General features: G+C 39.3%; 1 protein-coding gene across 1 annotated transcript in view; it reads left to right on the forward strand.

Annotated features, from left to right (window-relative positions):
- Positions 1 to 23,578, forward strand: part of LOC130045923 (phospholipid-transporting ATPase ABCA3-like) — a 126,675-nt gene that overhangs the window by 25,078 nt on the left and 78,019 nt on the right. Inside the window, exons 8-17 of the mRNA XM_056138805.1 lie at positions 8 to 181; positions 6,716 to 6,894; positions 8,175 to 8,309; positions 10,886 to 11,015; positions 16,583 to 16,737; positions 17,252 to 17,407; positions 17,956 to 18,166; positions 20,526 to 20,676; positions 21,129 to 21,227; positions 22,114 to 22,282. Of these exons, the coding sequence (XP_055994780.1) occupies positions 8 to 181; positions 6,716 to 6,894; positions 8,175 to 8,309; positions 10,886 to 11,015; positions 16,583 to 16,737; positions 17,252 to 17,407; positions 17,956 to 18,166; positions 20,526 to 20,676; positions 21,129 to 21,227; positions 22,114 to 22,282 (1,559 nt within the window). The remainder of the gene's footprint in view (positions 1 to 7; positions 182 to 6,715; positions 6,895 to 8,174; positions 8,310 to 10,885; positions 11,016 to 16,582; positions 16,738 to 17,251; positions 17,408 to 17,955; positions 18,167 to 20,525; positions 20,677 to 21,128; positions 21,228 to 22,113; positions 22,283 to 23,578) is intronic.

The raw sequence follows: 23,578 nt of genomic DNA on the forward strand, positions 1-23,578 counted from the left end.
TTTGCAGTATATTTTGCTGTCAGTTTTGGAGGTTTCATTTGCATGGCCTTCTACTTTCCATCTTCTTTTGTCACTGCAAAATTGGGAGAGATGTCATTCTTACAGAGGCTTATTTCCTGTCTCAGCTCAAATACTGCAATGGCGGTGGGAGCCAGCTTTCTAGTCAGGGCAGAAAAAAATAGTGAGTATTTAACTTGTGATTTCCCAATGCTCTCACATGATAGTTTAAAATTTTTGGTTAATAATGACATGGTACCCTCTTCACTCCTCACGCGGTGCTCATCTCATCTCAAACCCAGGTCAGCCCAGCCCCTGGTGTGTGGCCCCGGGACTTCCATCTCTCCCTTCGGGACCTCAGGCGTCCCGGCAGACACCTGGAGAAACGCAGCCGTGAGCGTCTGCCGTCCCCTCTTCACTCCTCACGCGGCGCTCATCTCATCTCAAACCCAGTTTTCCGTAGAGGTGTGGTCTCTTCAGAAGTGGACGTGGCTTCAGAGTGAGCGTGACCTATTTTCTGGCCGGCGGCCGCTTATGCGGCCGCAGGTTGTTTACCCATTCTAAGGAACCTAGTTCCCAGGGAATTTAGTCCCCAACCTACTCAGCAATATGAAGAAACAAAGAAAATCCCCAACACAAGTGGAGGACAACAAAAACAATCCAGAACATTCTGTCGATACAGCTCACCTAAGGGACCTCTCTGACACAGAATTCAGATACAAAGTCATCAAGATGTTCAATCAACTCAATGAAACGGTCAGACAGACAGCCAGTAACACCACAGAAAAAATCGACAAATTATGCAAAGAAATGAGAGAAGAAATGTCACGATTAAAAGACTCCGTAGATGAAATGAGAAACTCAGTTTCTTCTCTTAAAAATAGAATGACCGCAGCTGAAGACAGAATCAGTGAGCTGGAGAATTAGCTGCACAAAACCTACAAGGCAACAACAAACAATAGCAAAAGACCTCAAAATCGCTCTAGAATGAATCAGAGTCCTAGGAGATGACTCCAAGAGGAACAACATTAGAATCATAGGACTCCCTGAAGCTCAGGGAAACAATCCCAACGAAAAAAACACCGTCAAACAAATCATTGCTGAAAAATTCCCAGAGCTCCACAATGCAGCCATTCAGGTTCAAGAAGCCCGAAGGGTGCCAGCTAAAAGAGACCCCAACAGAAACACTCCAAGCCATATCATAGTTAGAATGATTGATGCTGCCGATAGAGACACAATACTGCAAGCAGCAAGGGCAAAGAAGGAAATCACATACAAAGGAGCATCCCTTAGATTCACAGCAGACCTACCAGAGGAAACCCTGCAAGCCCGAAGGCAGTGGCAAGATATAGTCAAAAAACTCACTGAAATGAATGCTTCACCAAGAATACTCTATCCGACTAAACTCTCCCTCAAAATCGAAGGAACAGTACACTATTTTCTAGATAAACAGCAGCTCAGGAACTTCATAGACTCAAAACCAAACCTAAAGCAAGGCCTAAAGGGGCTACTATAAGACAAGACAAACCCTACAACCACAACACACCCTACAGAAAATGACACAAAACCCCATAACCATACTCTCTCTCAATGTCAATGGTCTAAATTCACCATTTAAGAGACACAGAGTGGCAAAATGGATACAGAGACAGAACCCAACATTCTGCTGCCTACAAGAAACTCATCTCAACAGCCAGAACAAACACAGACTCAAAGTCAAAGGATGGAAAACAATCCTGCAAGCAAACAGCCCCTTCAAAAAAGCTGGGGTGGCCATACTAGTATCCGACAACATTAATTTCACATTGAAAAAGATTAGAAGGGACAGTGAAGGCTATTTTCTCTTCATCAAGGGATACATACAGCAGGAAGAAATCACACTCTTAAATGTATACGCACCTAATGAGGGAACAGCTAAATATCTAAAACAACTGCTAACAGATTTTAAGGAGGACATCGCTACCAACACAATAGTACTTGGAGACTTCAACATCACCTTATCAACTCTGGATAGATCAACAAGAACAAAACCCAGCAAGGAATTATTGGCTTTGAAAGAAGAAATAGAAGAGAAAGGGCTTATAGACCTATACAGGGCTTTATACCCCAAAAGAAAGAATATACATTCTTCTCCAGTGCGCACGGAACATTTTCCAAAATAGACCATGTCCTAGGACACAAAACATACCTCAACAGAATCAGGAAGATAGAAATAGTATCAGCCATCTTTTCAGACCATGATGCACTGAGGATAGAAGTGAATCACACACTGACACGGAGAACAAAATCAAACACCTGGAAATTAAACAACTCGATGCTGAACAATGAGTGGGTCAAGAACGAAGTCAAGGACAAAATCAAAAGATACCTGGAAACAAATGAGAATGAAGACACAAACTACCAGAACTTATGGGATGCAGCGAAAGCTGTATTAAGGGGAAAATTTATAGCTCAGCAAGCATATCTTAGGACTGTAGAAACGATGCACATAAACAACTTGACCTCACAGCTCAAGACCTTAGAAAAGGATCAACAGAAAGAGCCTAAATCAGGCAGAAGGAAAGAGATCATAAAACTTAGAACAGAAATCAATGACATGGAAAACAAAGAAACAATCCGAAAGATCAATGAAACCAAGAGCTGGTTCTTTGAGAAAATAAATAATATAGATAAACCACTAGCAACACTCACAAAGAAACAGAGAGAGAGAGCCTTAATAAATTGAATCAGAAATAAGAATGGGGATATCACAACAGAAACTAAAGAAATTCAAGAGATCATCAGAGACTACTTTGAAAGTCTGTATGCCACGAAACAAGAGAACCTAGAAGAAATGGATAAATTCCTGGATTCCTATCATCTCCCAAGCTGAAGCAAGAAGATATAGAGTACCTGAATAGACCTATTCACATCAAGGAAATTGAAACTGTAATCAAAAGTCTTCCAAAAAACAAAAGCCCAGGTCCTGATGGATTTACTAGCGAATTTTTCCAAACATTTAAAGAGGACCTATTGCCAGTTCTTCTCAAGCTTTTCCAGGAAATTGAAAAAACGGAAACTCTCCCAAACAGTTTCTATGAAGCCCATATCTCTCTAATACCAAAAGGAAACAAAGACACCACAAGAAAAGAAAACTACAGGCCAATATCCCTGATGAACACGGATGCGAAGATTCTCAACAAAATACTAGCGAATAGAATTCAACAACTCATCAAAAAGATCATACATCATGACCAAGTAGGATTCATCCCAGGGATGCAAGGATGGTTCAACATTTGGAAATCAATCAACATAATCCATCATATCAACAAAAGAAAAGATAAAAATCATATGATCATATCAATAGATGCAGAGAAAGCATTTGACAAGATCCAGCACCCATTCATGATGAAAACCCTTGCCAAAATGGGGATAGAGGGGACTTTCCTCAATATAGTTAAAGCCATCTACCACAAACCTACAGCAAACATCATCCTCAAAGGGGAAAAACTGAGAGCCTTCCCCCTAAGGTCAGGGATGAGACAAGGATGCCCACTCTCTCCACTGCTGTTCAATATAGTACTGGAAGTACTTGCAATAGCGATTAGGCAAGAAAAAGATATTAAGGGCGTCCAGATAGGGAAAGAAGAAATTAAGCTCTCACTATTCGCAGATGACATGATACTATACTTAGAGAACCCTAAAACCTCTACCAAGAAACTCCTAGAAACAATAGGCTTGTATAGTAAAGTGGCAGGCTATAAAATCAATACCCAAAAATCCATGGCTTTCCTATATGCAAATAGTGAAAGAGAAGAAAGTGACATGAAGAAAACAATTCCATTCACAATTGTGCCAGAGACAATCAAGTACCTAGGAATCACCTTAACTAAGGAAGAAAAGGATCTGTACAAAGAAAACTACAAAACGCTACTTCGGGAAATAAAAGAGGACACGAGGAAATGGAAAAATATCCCCTGTTCATGGATGGGGAGAATCAACATTGTCAAAATGGCAATACTTCCCAAGGCACTGTACAAATTCAATGCAATCCCTATAAGGATACCCACAACATTCTTCAAGGAAACGGAGCAAACACTCCTGAAATTTATATGGAACAATAAGCCCCCACGAATAGCTAAAGCGATTCTTGGGAAAAAGAAAATGGGAGGAATCAACCTACCTAACTTCAAGCTCTACTACAAAGCAGTAATAATCAAAACAGTATGGTACTGGAACAAAGGCAGTGTTGCAGACCAGTGGAACAGAGTTGAATATACTGACATCTCCTCCCAAACATATAATCATCTAATCTTCTATAAGTGGGCAAGAAAAGTGAAATGGAGCAGGGAAAGCCTCTTTAATAAATTGTGCTGGCAAAACTGGATGGCTACATGCAAAAAAGTGGGCTCAGATCTCTGCCTAACGCCATGCACAAAAGTAAGATCAAAATGGATTTATGACCTCAACATCAGACCGGAATCCATAATGTTTATTGAAGACAAAGTTGGCAAAACTCTCCACGATATTGAAGTTAGTGGTATCTTCAAAGATGTCACGCCACTGGCCGAGCAAGTGAAAACAGAGATAGACAAATGGGACTATCTTAAACTAAGAAGCTTCTGCACCTCAAAAGAAACAGTGACCAAAATATAAAGACAGCCTACAGAATGGGAAAGAATATTCACCAAATACACATCCGACAAGGGGTTGATATCAAGGATGTACAAGGTACTGGTTAAACTACACAAGAAGAAATCACTCAATCCCATCAAAAAATGGGGCGAGGAGATGAACAGAAACTTTCGCAAAGAAGAAATCCGAATGGCAAAAAGGCACATGAGAAAATGCTCTACATCACTAATCATCAGAGAGATGCAGATCAAAACAACAATGAGATATCATTTCACACCACAGAGACTGGCCCACATCCACAAGAACAAAAGCAACAGGTGCTGGCGTGGATGTGGCGAGAAAGGGACCCTCCTTCACTGCTGGTGGGAATGCAGGCTGGTCCAACCCTTTTGGAAAACAGTATGGACGATTCTCAAAAAATTATAATTTGATCTCCCATTTGACCCAGCTATAGCACTCCTGGGAATATATCCCAGAGAGGCAAAAAGGTATAGTCGAAGTGACATCTGCAATTGTTTGTTCATTGCAGCACTCTTTACAATAGCCAGAATCTGGAAAAAACCTGAGTGCCCGAGAACAGATGACTGGTTAAAGAAACTTTGGTACATTTATACAATGGAGTACTATGTAGCTGTTAGAAAAGATGAAGTTATGAAATTTACATACAAGTGGTACTACATGGAAAGTATCATGTTAAGCGAAATGAGTCAGAAAGAGCGGGATAGACACAGAAAGATTGCATTCATCTGGGGAACATAAAGCAACAAAACGGGAGACTAACACCCAGGAATGGCTCAGATTAGTACCAGGAATTTTGCTCCATGACTTGAAGGCCAGCCACATGTGCTAGGTGAAAAGGAAGCTCAGATAGAGAAGAGAACACCAAATAAAGGGTGTTGTGAAGACCCTCCCAGGGTGGGAGAGACATGCTAAAAGTAGTCTATAGACCAAACATGATTGCCACTCAATGCCTCTCTGGCAAAACACAGGACCCAAAAGAAGAGAGAGAGAACAAGGGGGAATGCCCTGCCACAGCGGCAGGGTGGGACAGGGGGTGGGGTGGGGTGGGGTGGGGTGGGGAGGGAGGGATGCTAGGACCTGTGGTGGGGGAGGATGGGCACTGGTGGAGGGATGGGTACTTGATCATTGTATAACTGAAACCCAAGCACAAAAATTTATAAGTCTATAAATGTACTTCATGGTGTTTCACTAATAAAAAAAAATGATTAAAAAAAAAAAGCTAGTGTGCCATCAGCACCCAAAAGGAGAGAGCGAACAAAAGGGATTGTAAGTCTACAACTGTACCTCATGGTGTTTCACTAATAAAAATTAAAAAAAAATAATGACATGGTATTCTTCAAAATATGACAACTATTTTATACAACTATCTCCAATACTTGAGTGCTTCCATATTCTCTACAAAAGTTTACTACACTTTTAGGTTCTCCTTTATTCCATCTGGGGTTAAATGCCCCCTGTTTATTTGTCAGGGAAAAAATAGCACGGCTCTGCTTTTAGTAACTTTTCCCTTTTTCTATCAGTGAAGTATCTTTGTATAAAATTATTCCAGACATTTTTAGGTAATGGGAATTCCATTTTAATAATTGCTTTTCCAAAATAATATGTATCAGTGAAATTTTAGCATGAGAGTCATCATATTATCCTATGGGTCTGTTTATTTTTCTGACTTGTATTTAATATATTTCAACTCTGTTTCACTCATAACTACTAAATATGTTTAGGACATACATAATAGGCAGCATCTGCATGCTATGACATAAAGTGTAATAGTATAAGAGAACAGCTGAGGGGCTGGAGTGATAGCACAGCGGGTAGGGCATTTGCGTTGCACACAGCCGACCCGGATTTGATTCCCAGCATCCCCTGCGGTCCCCCGAGCACTTCCAGGAGTAATTTCTGAGTGCATGAGCCAGGAGTAACCCCTGTGCATCACTGAGTGTGACCCAAAATGCAAAAAAAAAAAGAGAGAGAGAATAGCTAGGTAAAGTAAAAATATATCTTATACTAGCATATTTCTTTAATGACATAGATAAATAATTTTGTTTAGGTCACTGGCACCTAAGTATCTTTTGTTATCTCTTAGACATAGGACTTAAATGGAGTAATGTCTTCGAACCAATCAAAATTGAAGGGTTTCATTTTGGCCATGTACTCGGAATGTTGTTATTTGATGGTTTCTTGTATGGCATTGTGGCCTGGTATATAGAAGCTGTTTTTCCAGGAGAGTACGGCGTGCCTAAACCTTGGTACTTTTTTGTGCAGGTGAGTTTTAATACTTCTGTTATTGAGTTCACAGTTCTTATAAATTTGTTCTGTGCTTTCTATAAAAACAATTTTAAGTTAACTTTCCATTGTATAGTTGAATCAGTAGTCAAAATAAATGCCTTATTTTCATCATTCTAACCATACTGGAATGGGGGTTGTTAATGGAAGGGAAACTGGGGACATTGGTGGTGAAGGGATACATGAGCCAGGAGTAACCCTAGTGAAGAGATGAGTGTTAGAACATTGTATGACCGAAACCCAATCATGAACAACTTTGTAACCATGTATCTTACAGTGATTCAATTAAGAGTTTTAAAATACTACATATATATGCATATATGCATATATAAACATATATTATGTATGTCATGGTCTTCAAGCCCAGGCTCTTCAAATTTTGAATTTTCTATATTTGCAATCGAGTACTTCATTAAGGATTGAAATTTGGCCTAAAATTATATGAATTATAGATGCTAACTAGAGGAGATTTAATTATGTACCATATCTGGGTACTTATCACTACTTTAATTCCTTGGTTTTCCCAGATTCCTTAGAGTCAGATGCGTTGCAAATTTGGGAGCATGAACATCTTGCCCTCACTTATCAATATTTTTCATTGCTTACATTGACTTACATATTGCTAGAATATTTCTTAGAAAATAATAAAATTATTTTACTACTATGTCATATATACATATTTTTGCTTTTTGGGCCACACCCAGCAATGCTCAGGGGTTACTCCTGGCTCTTCACTCAGAAATTACTCCTGTGATGCTTGGGGGACCATATGGGATTCTGGGAATCAAACCTGGGTCAGCCGCGTGTAAGGCAAACGTCCTACCCGCTGTGCTATCGCTCCAGCCCCTACTAGGCTATATTTTTGAAGTGACTTTGTTTTTCTTGGGCAATTAATAATTTCTCTAGTGTACTCTGGTTTTGAGTCAGCAGTCCCACCGAGCCAGCCAGGAGTGAAACCTGGAATCTTCTGATCCGTAGTCAGACACGTTATCCATTGCGCCACTGGCCCTGAGTGAAAAAGCAGATAAATATATATAATAAAACTGCATAAACACATCATAAAGTTATTATTAACTAAGTGGCATAAGGCCAGTGTGAACAGTGACTCTGGTTTTATATTTATAAAATGCAGAAAACAATTCCAAAATTCAATCCCATAACATTTTAAAGCAGTTTAATACACTGAATACTAGGCTAAAGCAGTTTCTAATGTTTCACTTTTCAGTATTATAATGAATAATTTCTAAAATTCTTCTTAGTACTCTTACTGGTGCAGAGAAAATCCACAGGCGAGTACGAAGAGAAGCCAATATGAAGATACAATCCCAAATCCGTTTTTTGAAAATGAGCCTACTGATTTGACAGAAGGAATACAAATAAAAAATTTGTGGAAGGTATTGTCTCAAATCACTTTTTCTAAAAATAAGTCATAGTTCATTACATATGTTTGTTACTGAAAATGTCAATGGAAAGATCCCATGATAGTAAAAACATCATGGTTATCCTGGAGAAAGATTCAAATAAAATAATTGCATAAAGGTAAAAGAAGTCACATCTTTTTTCTTAAGAATACATTTAGGTTTTCTATCATCTATAGTCTGATAGATAGTCTTCTACATCTGCTCTGATTTTGAAAAGTAAAGAGAAGAAGTACATTATTGTTTGACTATGGGAACACTGATTTATGTTTAGAAATGTTTTGCATTTGTTTATTAATATGTCTAGGCTTTCAAAAGGTGAAAGGCTGGAGGGGAACCTGTCACTGTCACTGTCACTGTCCTCCCGTTGTTCATCAATTTGCTCCAGTGGGCCCAGTAACGTCTCCACTGGAGACTTTTGTTGTTACTGTGTTTGGCATATCGAATACACCACGGGTAGCTTGCCAGGCTCTGCCATGCGGGCGAGATACTCTCGGTAGCTTGCCGGGCTCTCTGAGAGGGGCGGAGGAATTGAACTCGGGTCGGTCATGTTGGCTGCATGCAAGGCAAACGCCCTACTCTGTTTAACTTGACAAACAGCAGGCACATAGTAACTAACCTGTATATTTTCTGACTTGACTTGACTTGCAAATTTCCAGCTTTTAGTTTATCTTTTAAACAACAGCTTCGGAAAAATAAAAATGTTTTTCATGCAAGTTCCACTAATTTTAGATGGTTTCATGTTCTTTGACTCCCTTCTGCTTCTGTCATATGCTTTTCCAGTTTTGTGAGAGCAAACCAATTGTATCCAAGTCTTGTCTCTGGTTTTTGTATAAACTCATGTACCTCAAACCGTTTTTTGTTTGTCTGTTTGCTTGTTTGTTTGCTTTTTGGGTCACACCTGGCATTGCACAGGGGTTACTCCTGGCTTTGCACTCAGGAATTACTCCTGGTGGTGCTTGGGGGACCATATGGGATGCTGGGAATTGAAACTTGGTCCACCACATGCAAGGCAAATGTCCTACCAGTTGTATTATCTCTCCAGTTCCTCCTCCTGGCTTTGTCTGCCCTGGAGTCTTCACTCCGTAGCTCATATGTCACCCTCTTCCCAGTCATCTCTTTCCAGTCTATTCTTCTATGTGATCTGATCTTGAAATCACTCCTTAATAAATTTATACTTTCTAAACCTTAAGAAGTGTTACCAAAATAATAAGGTAGGGTCAGAGAGTTGGAAAATTTGCCATAGGAAATTCAAACAAATGAAAATTTCATCAAACTAATAGAGAAGTCAACACTCAGGTGGAAAGGAGCTTCAGAAGCTGAGGACTTGGAGGAGATCAAAGTCGGGATGACAGAAGTCAAGAAAAAGTTTGATATGACATTCACTGTGACTGTCACTGTCCTCCCATTGTTCATTGATTTGCTCGAGTGGGCACTAGTAACCTCTCCATTGTGAGACTTGTTCATATGATCTTAGCTGGGATATTTTGCTATAACATAAACAAATCAGGTAACCATGAATTTCATTTGTTTAATATTGAGAAATAATCATGGTTCTTTATGAGGTAAATGAACATGATATGATTTCATTTTTGAAATTACCACTCCTGTGAAAAGTGGAAGAAAGAACATGAATTGAAGCTTGCCTAACCCTTGTAGCTTTTAGGTAAAATGTGGCATTATGGACTAGACATATGGAAATGGCATCAGAGAAATTCAGCATTTTGGAGTTAGAATGGGAAGACTTGTTCATTAAATTCATGTGTAACTGAAAAGCTGTTTACTGGTGATTTTGTGGCACATGCAAATGGTTGTATAGTAAAGCCATTTATCAATACTGGAGAATTTGAAGTTTATATGGTTAGTTGGGTTTTTATTAATGTTAGAGGAATCAGGAGTTCCATTTGGACAAAGAACTTTTTTAAACCTTCATTGAAGTAGAGATTAGAAATAAACTGTTAAAATTAGCGACCTGGTAGTTAAGTATGGAGGGAAAATAACTTGAGTATGTCCTGTGAGTAAACATAGCCATTTTGGGTGAAAAAGATAATACTTTCTTACAAGATATATACGTTTATTATTATGGGTTTTATGGAAGGAATATGTTTTAGTTCTAAACTAAATGGCTTTAACTATCAACTCATTGAAAAACCTTTAAGTTATTTTCACTTAAAATTTATCAAAACGTTTTTAATAGTTTTCATATCTGTAGCAATGTTTAATGTCTGTAGTAGTTTGGCTAATCTCATCTCACTTATGGGTTCAAGTTTAGTTCTGAAATAGTATATTATTTAGCCTCTTTTTTGACAACAGTGGATAAAATTGCTCAGTAGATGTTTATATATTTATAGTAAAAGTCTAAAATGATTGATGCTTATTGTGCCTTTAAATGCAATAATAATTTTCCAAGTTTTTCCATTATTATATATTAATAGTTTTCCTCTTCAGATCGATTCTATTTCTCTGTTCTAGTGTTAGATGTTGTAAGTGCTTATTCTTCGAAAGTGATAATGACAACATATAAAGTTAATATTTGTGGCTTTCCCCCACAGGAATTTCCTGCACGTAATATGGTGAAAGTAGCTGTACAAAACTTAAATTTGAATTTATATGAGGGGCAGATTACTGTTCTTCTAGGAAACAATGGGGCAGGAAAATCCACTACTCTCTCCATTCTCACAGGTATGTATATGTTTATCTTTGCACAGGTTTCCTTTCCAGACACTGTAGATGAAGCTTGTAAGATATTTATGTATCCTTTTGATTTAAACAGCTTAATCACTTTGAAATATCTATAAACAGCTTCAATAATCTATTTTCTTTTTAAGTTGCAAGTTATAATTATAAGGTTTAAAGGCTGAGTTAATTTTTTAGGTTTTTTTAAAATTCATCTTTTATTTTTTAAAATTTTTTAATGAATCACCATGAGGTAGAGTTCATCTTTTCTAAGAGCTGCGTAGTATTCCATTGTGTAGATGTACAATAGTTTCTTTAACCAGTCCTCTATTCTCAGGCACTTGGGTTTTTTCCAGATTCTGGCTATTGTAACAGTGCTGCAATGAATATATAAGTGCAGATATCCTTTCTAATGTACTTTTTTGCATCTCCGGGATATATCCCCAGAGGCAGTGTATTGCTGGGTCAAATGGGAGCTCAAATTCTAATTTTGTTTTAGAAATGTCCATATTGTTTTTCAAAAGGACTGCAGTTGGCATTCCCACCAGCAGTGAAGGAGAGTTTCTTTCTTCCCACATCCATGCCAACAACATTGCTTTTGTTTTTATGTATGTGAGCCAGTCTCTGTGGTGTGAGATGATATCCCATTGTTGTATTGATCTGCATCTCCCTGATGATTAGTGATGAAGAACATTTTTTCATGTGCCTTTTGGGCATTCAGATTTCTTCTTTGAAAAACTTTCTGTTTATTTCATGTCCCCATTTTCTGATGGGGTTGGATGTTTTCTTTTTGTAGAGTTCAACCAGTTCCTTGTATATCCTTGATATTAACCCCTTATCAGATGAGTACTGGGTGAATATCCTTTCCCATCCTGTAGACCATCTTTGTATTCTGTTCACTGTTTCTTTTGAGGTACAGAAGCTCAATGTTTAAGATAGTCCCATTTGTTTACCTCTGCTTCCACTTCCTTGGTCAGTAGCATGTCATTTATGAAGATACTTTTAGTTTTGATATTGTTGATGGTTTTACTGACCTTTTCTTCAATGTACCTTATGGATTCTGGCCTGATGTTGATGTCTTTAATCCACTTTGACCTGACTTTTGTGTATGGTGTTAGGTAGAGGTCTGAGCCCATTTTTTTGCATGTAGCTGTCCAGTTTTGTTAAAGAGGCATTCTGGGACTATAGTGCTGCCAGCAGGTCAATCTGTACCTGTGAGGGGAGTGCATCAGCAGCCTGATGGCACCGTCAGACTTTCAGATACCCCAAAATTGCTGCTGTGCCTTTGGCCAGACTCCAAAAACTTGGGGCAAAGTTTACCAAGAAAGTAACAGGCCAAAAGTTAGGTATGTGGGAGACACACCAACAAACCACCTCTGGCTCAGATATATAATTGGAAGCACGGCCTGTCTGGTTCCTGATCGAACTGCTCAATGGCCATGATCCCAGAGTCTCAGAAACGAATCTCAGAACCCAATGGCTTTTGGCAGAAATGCATCCTGTTCCTGCAGTAGGTTACTGGTGCTGGGCCACTCCAGGTGGGAATAGGTTTCGTGCCTTGGCCTATTCCTCCTGGTAGCCATCCTCCAGAGGCCACTGAACAGTCAGGTTTGGGCCTGCAGTGACGAGACATGTGGGGCCTCATCAGATGGGGGTGGAACTGGCCCTTTCCTCCCATTCCAATGAGACCACGAGTCGCCACCTACAAACAGCCTCTCTGGCTCCTGATTAAGCTGATTAACAGCCATGATCCCAGAGACTCAGAAACAAATCTCAAAACCCAGTGGCTTTTGGCAGAAATGCATCTGGACCGCATACAAGGTGGCTGCTGCCTCCGAGCTTATTGGAGCCGGCGGTGATGGGGCAACTGCAGTCTCATGGGAAGGGGGGCAGTACCGGCTCATCCTTCACGCCCCACCAAGGTCACGAGTTGCCCCCCATGAGCGGCTCTTTGGCATGGTCATGGCTACAGAGACAAAAGGACTTAATCCAGAGTCTGGCAGCTTATGGCAGAAAAGTGAATGGACCATGCATAAAACTATGGCGCCCTGCTCCTTGGGAGGGAAAGTGGGAGGGAAAGGGTGTTGCTCCCTTCTGCCTTTCCCCCCGCCCCCCCCGCCCCCCGGCAGCAAGGTGGCCACCACCTCAGAGCTTATAGGAAGGCCAGTTATGAGCCGGTGGTGATGGGGCAATTGCAGTCTCATGGGAAGGGGGGTGGCACTGGCTCATCCTTCATGCCCTACTGAGGTCACGAGTTGCCCCCCATGAGCAGCTCTCTGGCACAGCCATAACACCAGACGCACAGAAACCAATCTTGTAATTATCTGGCTCTTTGCAGAAATCCAAAATTGCGTGGCCACTATCATGGCTGCATGACATTACATGATTCTCATAACCAGCTATAGAAAACAAGGTATTTCACAATGTCTTTTCAGCAATTCTGATTGTTGGGGGGGTATTCTAAACAATAATGGTGCATCTTTTGTCGAAATAATGAATGTAATCAATGTAGAGAAGAGTTAAGTAGAAATCATCTGCCTCACAGGCATTGGGAGTGGTAAGAGGGGGGCATATTGGAGTTCTTGGTGCTGAAAAATGAGTACTGGTGAAGGGAAAGGTGTTTGATCATTGTATGACCGAGGCTTAAAACTGAAAGCTTAGTAACTTTTCCCACAATAATTCAATAAATAAATATAAGAAGAAAAAAATAAACAAAATTAAGAAAAAAATAAGTAAGGTGGAGTACATGCCCAATTCAGTCAACTAATCAACAGCTGAATAAATAGCAGTACTCCTACATTTAAAAAAAGAGGCATTCCTTGCTCCACTTCACATTTCTTGCTCTCTTATCAAAGATTAGATGATGATATATTTGAGGGTGTGTGTAAGGATATTCAACCCTGTTCCATTGGTCTGTGGCTCTTCTTTTATTCCACTACCATGATGGTTTAATTATTAAGGCTTTGTAGTAGAGTTTGAGGTTAGGGAAGTTGATACCTCCCAACATTTTTCCCCCAAGAATTTCTTTAGTTATTCTTGGGGGTTTGCTTTTCCATATGAATTTCAGAAGTGTTTGATCAATTACTTTGAAGAATGTCATGAATATCCTTATAGGGATCACAATGAATCTGTATAATGCTCTGGAGAGTATTCCCAATCCATGAGCATGGAATGTGTTTCCATTTCCTCATATCCTCTTTTATTTCTTGAAGTACTGTTTTGTAATTTTCTCTATACAGGTCCTTTACCTCCTTAGTTAAGCTGATTCTGAGGTACTGGACGCCCTTAATATCTTTTTCTTGCCTAACTGCTATTGCAAGTACTTCCAGTACTATATTGAATAGGAGTGGTCAGAGAGTGGGTCAGGTTGGAAATCAAGGAAGAAATCAAAAGATATCTGGAAACAATTGAGAATAAAGGCATGAGCTATTAGAACCTGTGGGATGCAGCTAAAGCCACATTAAGGGAAAAATTTATAGCTCTGCAAGCATTTCTCAGGAAGGAAGAAAGGGCCCACATAAATAACAACTTCACAGCTCAAGATCTTAGAAAATGACCAACAAAAGTAGCCCAAATCAGGCACAAGGAAAGAAATAATAAAACTTAGAGCAGAAATTAACGACATGAAAACTCAAAACAATACAAAAGATCAATGAAATCAAGAGCTGGTTCTTTAAGAAAATAAACAAGATTTATAAACCACTAGCAAGAGTCCACAAAGAAAGAGAAATCAAAAAAACCGAATCAGAAATGAAAAGACGGACATCACAACAGAAACCAAAGAAATTCAAAAGATCATCAGAGATTACTTTGAAAGTGTATGCCATAAAACAAGAGATCCTAGGAGAAATGGATAAGTTCTTGGATTCCTATAATCTCCCAAGTTTGAACAAGAAGATTTGGAATACCTGAATAGACCTATTACTATCAAGGAAATTGAAACTGTAATCAAAAGTCTTCTCAAAAACAAAGCCCAGGTTCAGATGGATTCATTAGCAAATTCTTCCAAACATTTAAAGAATACCTAAACCAATTCTTCTCAAGCTTTTCCAGAAAATTGGAGAAACCTAAACATTCCCAAACAGTTTCTATGAGGCACATGTCTCCCTCATACCAAAAGCAGAGACTCCACCAAAAAAGAGAAAACTACAGGCTGATATCCCTGATGAACATGGATGCGAATTTTTTTTTGTCTACAGGATGGGAAAGGATATTCACCCAATACCCATCCGATAAAGGGTTGATATCAAGGATATACAAAGCACTGGTTGAACTCTATAAGAAGAAAACATCTAACGCCCTCAAAAAATGGGGTGATGAAATGAACAGAAACTTTCCCAAGAAGAAATCCGAATGGCTAAAAGGCACAAGAGAAAATGCTCTACATCACTAATCATCAGGAAGATACAGATCAAAACAACAATGAGATAAATCTCACACCACAGAGACTGGTCCATATTCAAAAGAACAAAATCAACCCGTGTTGGTGTGGATGTGACAAGAAAGGGACTCTCCTTCACTGCTGGTGGAAATGCCGACTGTTTCAGCCCTTTTGGAAAACAGTATGGATGATTCTCAAGAAATTAGAAATTGAGCTCCCATTTGACCCAGCAATACCACTCCTGGGAATATATCCTGGAGAGGCAAAAAAGTACAATAGAAATGACATCTGCACCTCTATGTTCATTGCTGCACTATTCACAATAGCCAAAATCTGGAAAAAGCCCGAGGGCCCGAGAACAGATGACTGGTTAAAGAAACTTTGGTACATCTACACAATGGAGTACTATGCAGTGGTTAGAAAAGATGAAGTCATGAAAATTACATACAAGTGGTATTACATGGAAAGTATCATGGTAAGTGAAATGAGTCAGAAAGAGAGGGACAGACATAGAAAGATTGCTTTCATCTGGGTAATATAAAGTAACAAATTGGGAGACTAACACTCAAGAATAGCCAAGTTAAGTACCAGGAGGTTCACTCCATGACTCAGAGGCCAGCCACACATGCTGGGGGAAAAGGCAGCTCAGATAAACAAGGGAGTACCAAATAAAGGGTGTTGGGAGGATCCTCCCAGGGTGAGAGATGCATGCTGAAAATAGACTATAGACCAAACATGATTGCCACTCAATGCCTCTTTTGCAAACCACAACATCCGAAAGGAGAGAGAGAACAAAATGGAATGCCCTGCCACAGGGGTGGGGTGGGATGGGGGGATGGGGGTGGAAGGGATTCCGGGAGCATTGGAGGTGGGGAATGGGCACTAGTGGAGGGATGGGTACTCAATCTTTGTATAACAAGCACAAAAATTTGTTAGTCTACAACTGTACCTCATGGTGTTTCACTGATTAAAAAAAAAAAAGAAACAATAGAGTACAGTGAGTTGGAAATTTGTTCCCTAGTTATGGTTTAGAACAACTCACAGTTAAAATGCCCAAAGCATTTTATATAATTGTCAAAACACCTGGGCCATCTTTAGGGAAACAGAACAAAATCATTGAAATTTATAGAGAACCACAGAAGACCTCAAATGCCCAAAGCAATTCTGTGTTTATAACTTCGTTTTATTTTAGGTTTCTATCCTGCTACCAGTGGAGAGGCCTATGTTAATGGGTATAACGTCTCAGAACAGATAGTTGAAATCAGAAAAAGCTTGGGCTTATGTCCCCAGCAGAACTTATTATTTAATCACATGACAGTAGCAGAACAACTTTATTTCTATTGTGTGGTGAGTCAACAATGTCCTTTCTGTATATTCTGTATATTCAGTATATTGATGGCTTTGAGTCAGTTACCACTCTCCATTCTTATTTTTAAAAAGTTCAAATTAGGTTTTTGGTGAATTGTACTTTAAATTGTATGTTAGAGCGGAGCAATAGCACAGCAGGTAGGGCATTTGCCTTGCACATGGCTGACCCAGGTTCAATTCCTCCGTCCCTCTCGAAAAGCCTGGCAAGGTACTGAGAGTATCCAGCCCGCATGGCAGAGCCTGGCAAGCTCCCCGTGGCATATTCGATATGCCAAAAACAGTAACAACAAGTCTCACAATGGAGACGTTACTGGTGCCCGCTCGAGCAAATCGACGAACAATGGAGGACAGTGTTACAGTACTACAGTACTTTAAACATAGAAGGGCAAAGGGAAGTTGACACTATGTAGAGCATGTCGTAAAAGTGTTGGCATAATATGTTGCTAAGGGAAAAATTAGAAGCATCACATTAAACTCTGTCTCCTCTTTTCAGTTAAAAGGAGTACCTAGAAATACAAGATCCATAGAAATTGACCAAATGCTTTCTACCTTCCACCTCCTAGAAAAGAGTCATGTGCGTGCAGAATTGCTGAATGGTGGAATGAAACGCAAGATCTCTATCATTATAGCACTTATAGGAGGCTCCAAGGTAAGAGAAAAAAAGAGATATTTATGAGAGAGAGGGAGTGAAAGGGAGGAGAGAGAGAGAGAGAAAGAGAGAGAGAGAGAGAGATCTTTGTTGCAGCAGATTTAAATCAACTGACACAACTGAGAGTCACACAACTGGCCCCTGGAGGCTGGAGAGGCAGTAATGGCCAGCCCAGGTTCTCTGTTGTCCCTTGAGTACAACAGGATTAATCCCTGAACGCAGAGCCAGGACTTAAGCACTTAGCACCACCATGTGTGGCCCTCAAACTGAAAAATACTACTACTACTACTACTACTACTACTACTACTACTACTACTACTATTACTACTACTACTACTAAATCCCTGCAAGTAATGAATCCCCAGGCAAAATTCATATTATCAAATTAGTTGGTATAAAACAGTCATGTGTTTGGCATTACTTCATCCTTACTTATTCTAAACATGCTAATTAATGCAAATGACTAAGAAAGCAAAACCAGATCAAGCCTGTTAGTGTCACTAATTAATGTTTAGCAATGATCAGCTACTGTTTCTTCTGGTTCTTAGGTGGTGATACTTGATGAACCAACATCTGGTATGGACCCAGCCTCAAGGAGGTCCACCTGGGATCTCCTTCAATACTATAAACAGGATCGGACTGTGTTATTGACCACTCACTACATGGATGAAGCTGATGCCCTGGGTGACCGCATTGCCATCATGGTCAATGGGTCCTTGCGGTGCTGTGGATCTCCTTTGTTCCTGAAAAATATATTTGGTCTCTCTTCTTTGGATTATTCTTTAAAAACTGATGTCTCATGCTTTAACACAATTTTCATGAATATTGGTGTTTTAATAGCCTTCTAACGATTTTCTCTACATAATATCTCATATTTAAGCTTTTTCTGTGTCTTTGCTCTATGTACTTTTTAATGCCAAGGTCATACTTTTTTATTACTATAGTTACATAATATAGTTTAAATCAAGAGGCCAGATGCTTTTCAGATATTTTGTGTTTTTCTCAGAATACTTTGTTCATTTGGGTTTTTTGTTTTGTTTTGAGATTCCATATTTACATCTGGATTTTTAAAAATATATATATTATAGCTTAGATGACAGGTTTATAACAGTATTAGTTCAAGTTTCTAGTATTGATGAACAAAGATACTGCCCATCCTATAACCTTTCCCCATTGCTACTCCAGTCCAATATTCCATCCTTCTCACCCCCATTCCCATTATTTGACAATTATAGTTTTAGTGCATACTGCTTCTTTCCTTAGTACTACACATGTGCTGGGAATCTTTCATTTATGTTCCTGTGTTATTTCATGGCATCCCAATTATTCCATCTTGGTGAGCTTTTTTAAGAATTTGTCCATTTATCTTGAATTGTCCATTTGTGTTTTTTTTCATAGCCTCTCATGGTGCTTTGTATCTGTGTAATTATCAGTTGCAACACTTCTTCCTTATTTATGATGGGGGGAGGGACACCATACCTGGCAATGCTTTAGAATTAGCTCTGTGCTCAGGAGATTTTATGCAGTTTCAGGGACTGAACTGGGGTCATCCATATGCAAGTCAGGCATATTAGCTCTTGTACTGTCTTTCCAACTCTTTATTTGTAATTTTAATGTATTTATGTCTTCTATTTTTCTTACTCTAAAAGAGATCCCTTGTTTTTGCTTCCTTTTCTCATAACCAACTCTTAACTTGGTTATTTTTTTTTTCTGTTGATTCTCTGATTCTCTTATTTCTACTCCAATCTTGATCACGTCTTCTAATTTTTTTCTTTTTTAAAAAAAATTTTTGGGTCATACCCAGCGATGCACAGGGGTTACTCCTGGCACATACATTCAGGAATTACTTCTGGTGGTGCTCGGGAGACCATATAGGATGCTGGGAATCGAACCCGGGTTGGCCGCGTGCAAAGCAAACGCCCTACCGGCTGTGCTATGACTCAGCCCCCTATTTTTTTTTAATTTTTAACTTCATTTAAACATCATGATTAACAAAATTGTTCACAATATAGTTTTTTCAAATATTCAATATTCCATCACCAGTCCCACCACTAATGTGCACTAATTAGTGTACTTGGCAGGCACTAATTAATTTATATGGTTTGTTACAACATAAATCACATAATGATGTTGCTAAAGTCATGGTCTGAAGATTTATTAAGCTGTTGGGTGCTAGTTGGGCCTTCTATGTTATTGTTTTCACTCATTGGACTTAGTGGGCTTCTACTCATTTTTCCCATCGAATTTTCTTGTTTCCCCTGGGTTATTAACTCTATGAAGTCTGGAGATGTTGTGCAGCTGCAGAGTACTTTGCGAAGATTTCTCAGATCTCTGAAGTAAAGGGTTTTTTGTTTTGCTTTGTTTTATTTGCTTTGGGGGTCACAGCCAGCGATGCTCAGGGGTTACTCCTGGCTCTGCACTCAAAATTACTGCTGGCAGTACTTGGAGGACCATATGGAATGCCAGGGATTGAACCCGGGTTGACCACGTCAAGGCAAAGGCCCTACCCACTGTACTATCACTCCAGACCTTGAAGTAAAGTATTTTACACAATTTACTTAGCAATAGCACAGCGGGTAGGGTGTTTGCCTTGCACATGCCGACCTGGCCAACCCAGGTTCCATTCCTTTGCCCCTCTTGGAGAGCTTGGCAAGCTACCGAGAGTATCTCGTCCGCATGGCAAAGCCTGGCAAGCTACCCTTGACATATTCGATATGCCAAACACAGTAACAAGTGTCACAATGGAGACATTACTGGGCCCGCTCAAGTAAATGGATGAACAACGGGAGTACAGTGACAGTGACAGTGATTACCTCATTTATAAAAGGCATTTTTATATATCTGGTTAACATATTTGACCTCTTCTATTTCGATATCATGATAAAATGTTAGTTAATTATAAATAGTTTTTATTCCATCTCTGTTCTATAGTGCAGGTCACTAATTATCAGAAAATGACTGGACAAAATGACTACACAAAAAGATTTAGTAGACTTTTTAGATTTGTCATAAAATAACTTGTGAGATCTCATTTTAATTTGCTTAAAGCATGAAAAGCTGGCATTCTAAGAGTATGGAGAATACAAATTTTATTTTTCTTCTAAATATTTTTACTCAGGTGTGGGATACCACCTTGTCATGGAGAAGGAACCACACTGTAATGTTGAAAAAGTTTCTGATTTGATTAATGAACATATACCAACAGCCACCTTGGAGAGTGATGCTAGAAATGAATTGTCTTTTATTCTACCCAAACAAGAGAGCCAAAGGTATGGATCTGGGTAATGCTAAAGAGTTGATTTTTAGATGGCCAAAAGTAATTGTTTTTTTCCTGTTCTTTATTTCAAAAGTCAGAACTCCAGAGTTTAACCTTGCACTGGACATAGGGATACTACCTTACCCATATAGCATTATGGTTTTAATTTATAGTGCTATATTGTTGGTAATTTAAAAATTATCTGCAAAAGAGATATTGAAATGAGACTTTTTTCTTATTTTCTTATATCTAGCAATTATCAGGGCTTATTTATGGTTCTACATTTTTCTTACTATTAGTGATTAAATCAGTTTTGACAGATTTAACATAAAAATCAGATCTGGTGCTTGCATTATCTCCTCCTTGCTAGTTTCTTTCCTTATGGTTCCTTCTTTCTTTCTTTTCTAAATATATTTATTCAAGTTTTCTATAAATATATGTATATATATTTACTTTATTTTCTAGTTTTAAAGAGCTTTTTACTCATCTGGAAAGTAGAGGGGAAGAACTTGGCATAACTGGCTTTGGTGCCTACAACACCACCATGGAAGAAGTCTTCTTAAGGTGAACAACAGACATAGTAGTAGACATTAACTTGGAAGAAAAACACATAAATCACTCTTCTTTTTTGGTGGGGGAGGGAGGCACACTTGGAGGTTCTCAGGGTTTACTTCTGGGTTTGCACTGAGACATCACTCCTGGCAGGCTCAGAGGACCCTATAGGCAAGGGGTAGGCAAAGCAAATAAGTGCCCTACCTGCTGTGCTCCCAGTCTGGCGCCAGAACTTGATCTTCTTTGTAAACCAACCAAACTTCCATATTCACACATTAGAGACTTAGAAAGTGTGGAGTCAGGTGTTAACTGGACATAAAAATTTTGTGTTGTAAGGTGTTAAATGGGCTGAAGTGATAGCACAGTTTGTAGGGTGTTTGCTTTGCGCATGCAGACCCAGTTTTGATTTCCTCCATCTCTCTTGGAGAGCCTGGCAAGTTACTGAGAATATCTCGCCTGCACAGCAGAGCTTGGCAAGCTACTGTGGCATATTCGATGTGCCAAAAACAGTAACAACAAGTCTCACAATGGAGACCTTACTGGTGCCCACTCGAGCAAATTGATGAACGGGAGGACAGGTGTAAAATATCATAACCATCATTTTATAAAAGAATAGACATTTTACTTATTCTGAAATATGAATTAACATAACTTTAATGTGGATGACTACACCTTTATGAAACACTCATTAGGATGCCCCTGTTTATAGTGCTTTAAAGTATGAAAACAATACTTTGAGTTTGAGAAAACTACTGTTCTACCAGTTACCATGTAGAATCATCTGCCTATCAGTAAGAAAATCAAGGAAACCTTTCAGTTGGGTGCTGTAAATTAGAATATCAAAAGGAGAGATTTGTGGATAGAATTGAAATTAAATGATTTGTTCTTTTTTATGTAGGGTCAATACTTTAGAAGATTTTAAACCTTTTCTCAAAGTCTCCCGATCTCGAGCTCCTTCTCTAGTGAACAAAGCCTTAAAAAGTAATGAGAATATGAATGCATCCGGAAATGAGATTTCAGATACTCCCACCATAAATGAAAGTTCTAATACTAGCTTTAACACTGGAGTAAGTGCCTCTATAAAGAAATTTGATCATTTTTGCTTGGGGTGCAAGAGGTAGATTTAAAAAGATACTTGAACAAAAGGAGTATGGAGCATTAGTCCACTGCAAATTATAAATAGAATATTCTGCACCACATCAAGAATTGTCTGCACCTGAATGGGATGCGTAATACCCATGATAGACATAAGGACCAGGAGAATTGCTCCACAGCTTCGAAGCTGCCCTCATGTGCTGGGGGAAAGGGCACTGGGATAGAGAAGAGACCACCAAGTAAAGGATGATTGGAAGGCTCTCTTGGGATGGGAGATGCTTGCTGAAAGTAAACTATAGACCACACATGATGGTCACTTAATACCTGCATTGCAAACCACAACATCAAAAAAGAGAGAGCAAAAGGGAATGTGCATGCCAAAGAGGCGAGTGAGGGTGGAGTGGGATGGGGTGGGAGGAGGAGCAGTGGGGGGAGGGATACTGGAATCACTGGTGGTGGAGAATAGGCACTAGTGGAGGGATGGGTACTCGATCAGTGTATGACTGAAAAGTAAGCATGAAAGTTTGTAAGTCTGTAACTATATCTCACAGTGATACATTAAAAAATAAAAATTTAAAAAATTTAAAAATAATAATAAAAAAGAATTGTCTGCACCTAATGCCCACCTGTCCTTCACCAACTACAAGACCAAGATGACTGCCCTCCGATGTCCTGATGGATCTATCACATCTTCCAGAGGGGCAATGGAGACAATTATTCATGACTTCTACTCAGATCTCTTTAATAGCCACGTCCACTTGCCCACATACCAAATTCCACAGAATGGATATGTCATTCCCAATGTTCTCCCTTCTGAAATCCGACATGCCATCTCGTCGGTAAAGAAACAATGAGCACTTGACTCAGACAAGGTCAGACCCGAACACCTGAAAAACCTACCGTCAGTACTCATCAATACACTGGTTCAGCTCTTCACACACTACCTGTCTGAATGCAAGGTTCCATCCCAGTGGAAAACCAGCAGGACTGTACTACTATACAAGAAGGGAGATATCCACGGCATTGGCAACTATTGCCCAATCTGCCTATTTTCTCTTGTGCCTTTTAGCCATACGGATTTCTTCTTTGGGAAAGTTTCTGTTCATTTCATCGCCCTATTTTCTGAAGGGGTTGGATGTTTTCTTCTTGTAGAGTTCAACCAGTGCCTTGTAAATCCTTGATATCAACCCCTTTTAAGACGGGTATTGGGTGAATATCCTTTCCCATCCTGTAGACTATCTCTATATTCTGTTCACTGTTTCTTTTGA

The sequence above is a fragment of the Sorex fumeus genome, unplaced genomic scaffold, assembly GCF_029834395.1.
Source record: "Sorex fumeus unplaced genomic scaffold, SorFum_2.1 ptg000130l, whole genome shotgun sequence".
NCBI classification, from domain to species: Eukaryota; Metazoa; Chordata; class Mammalia; order Eulipotyphla; family Soricidae; genus Sorex; species Sorex fumeus.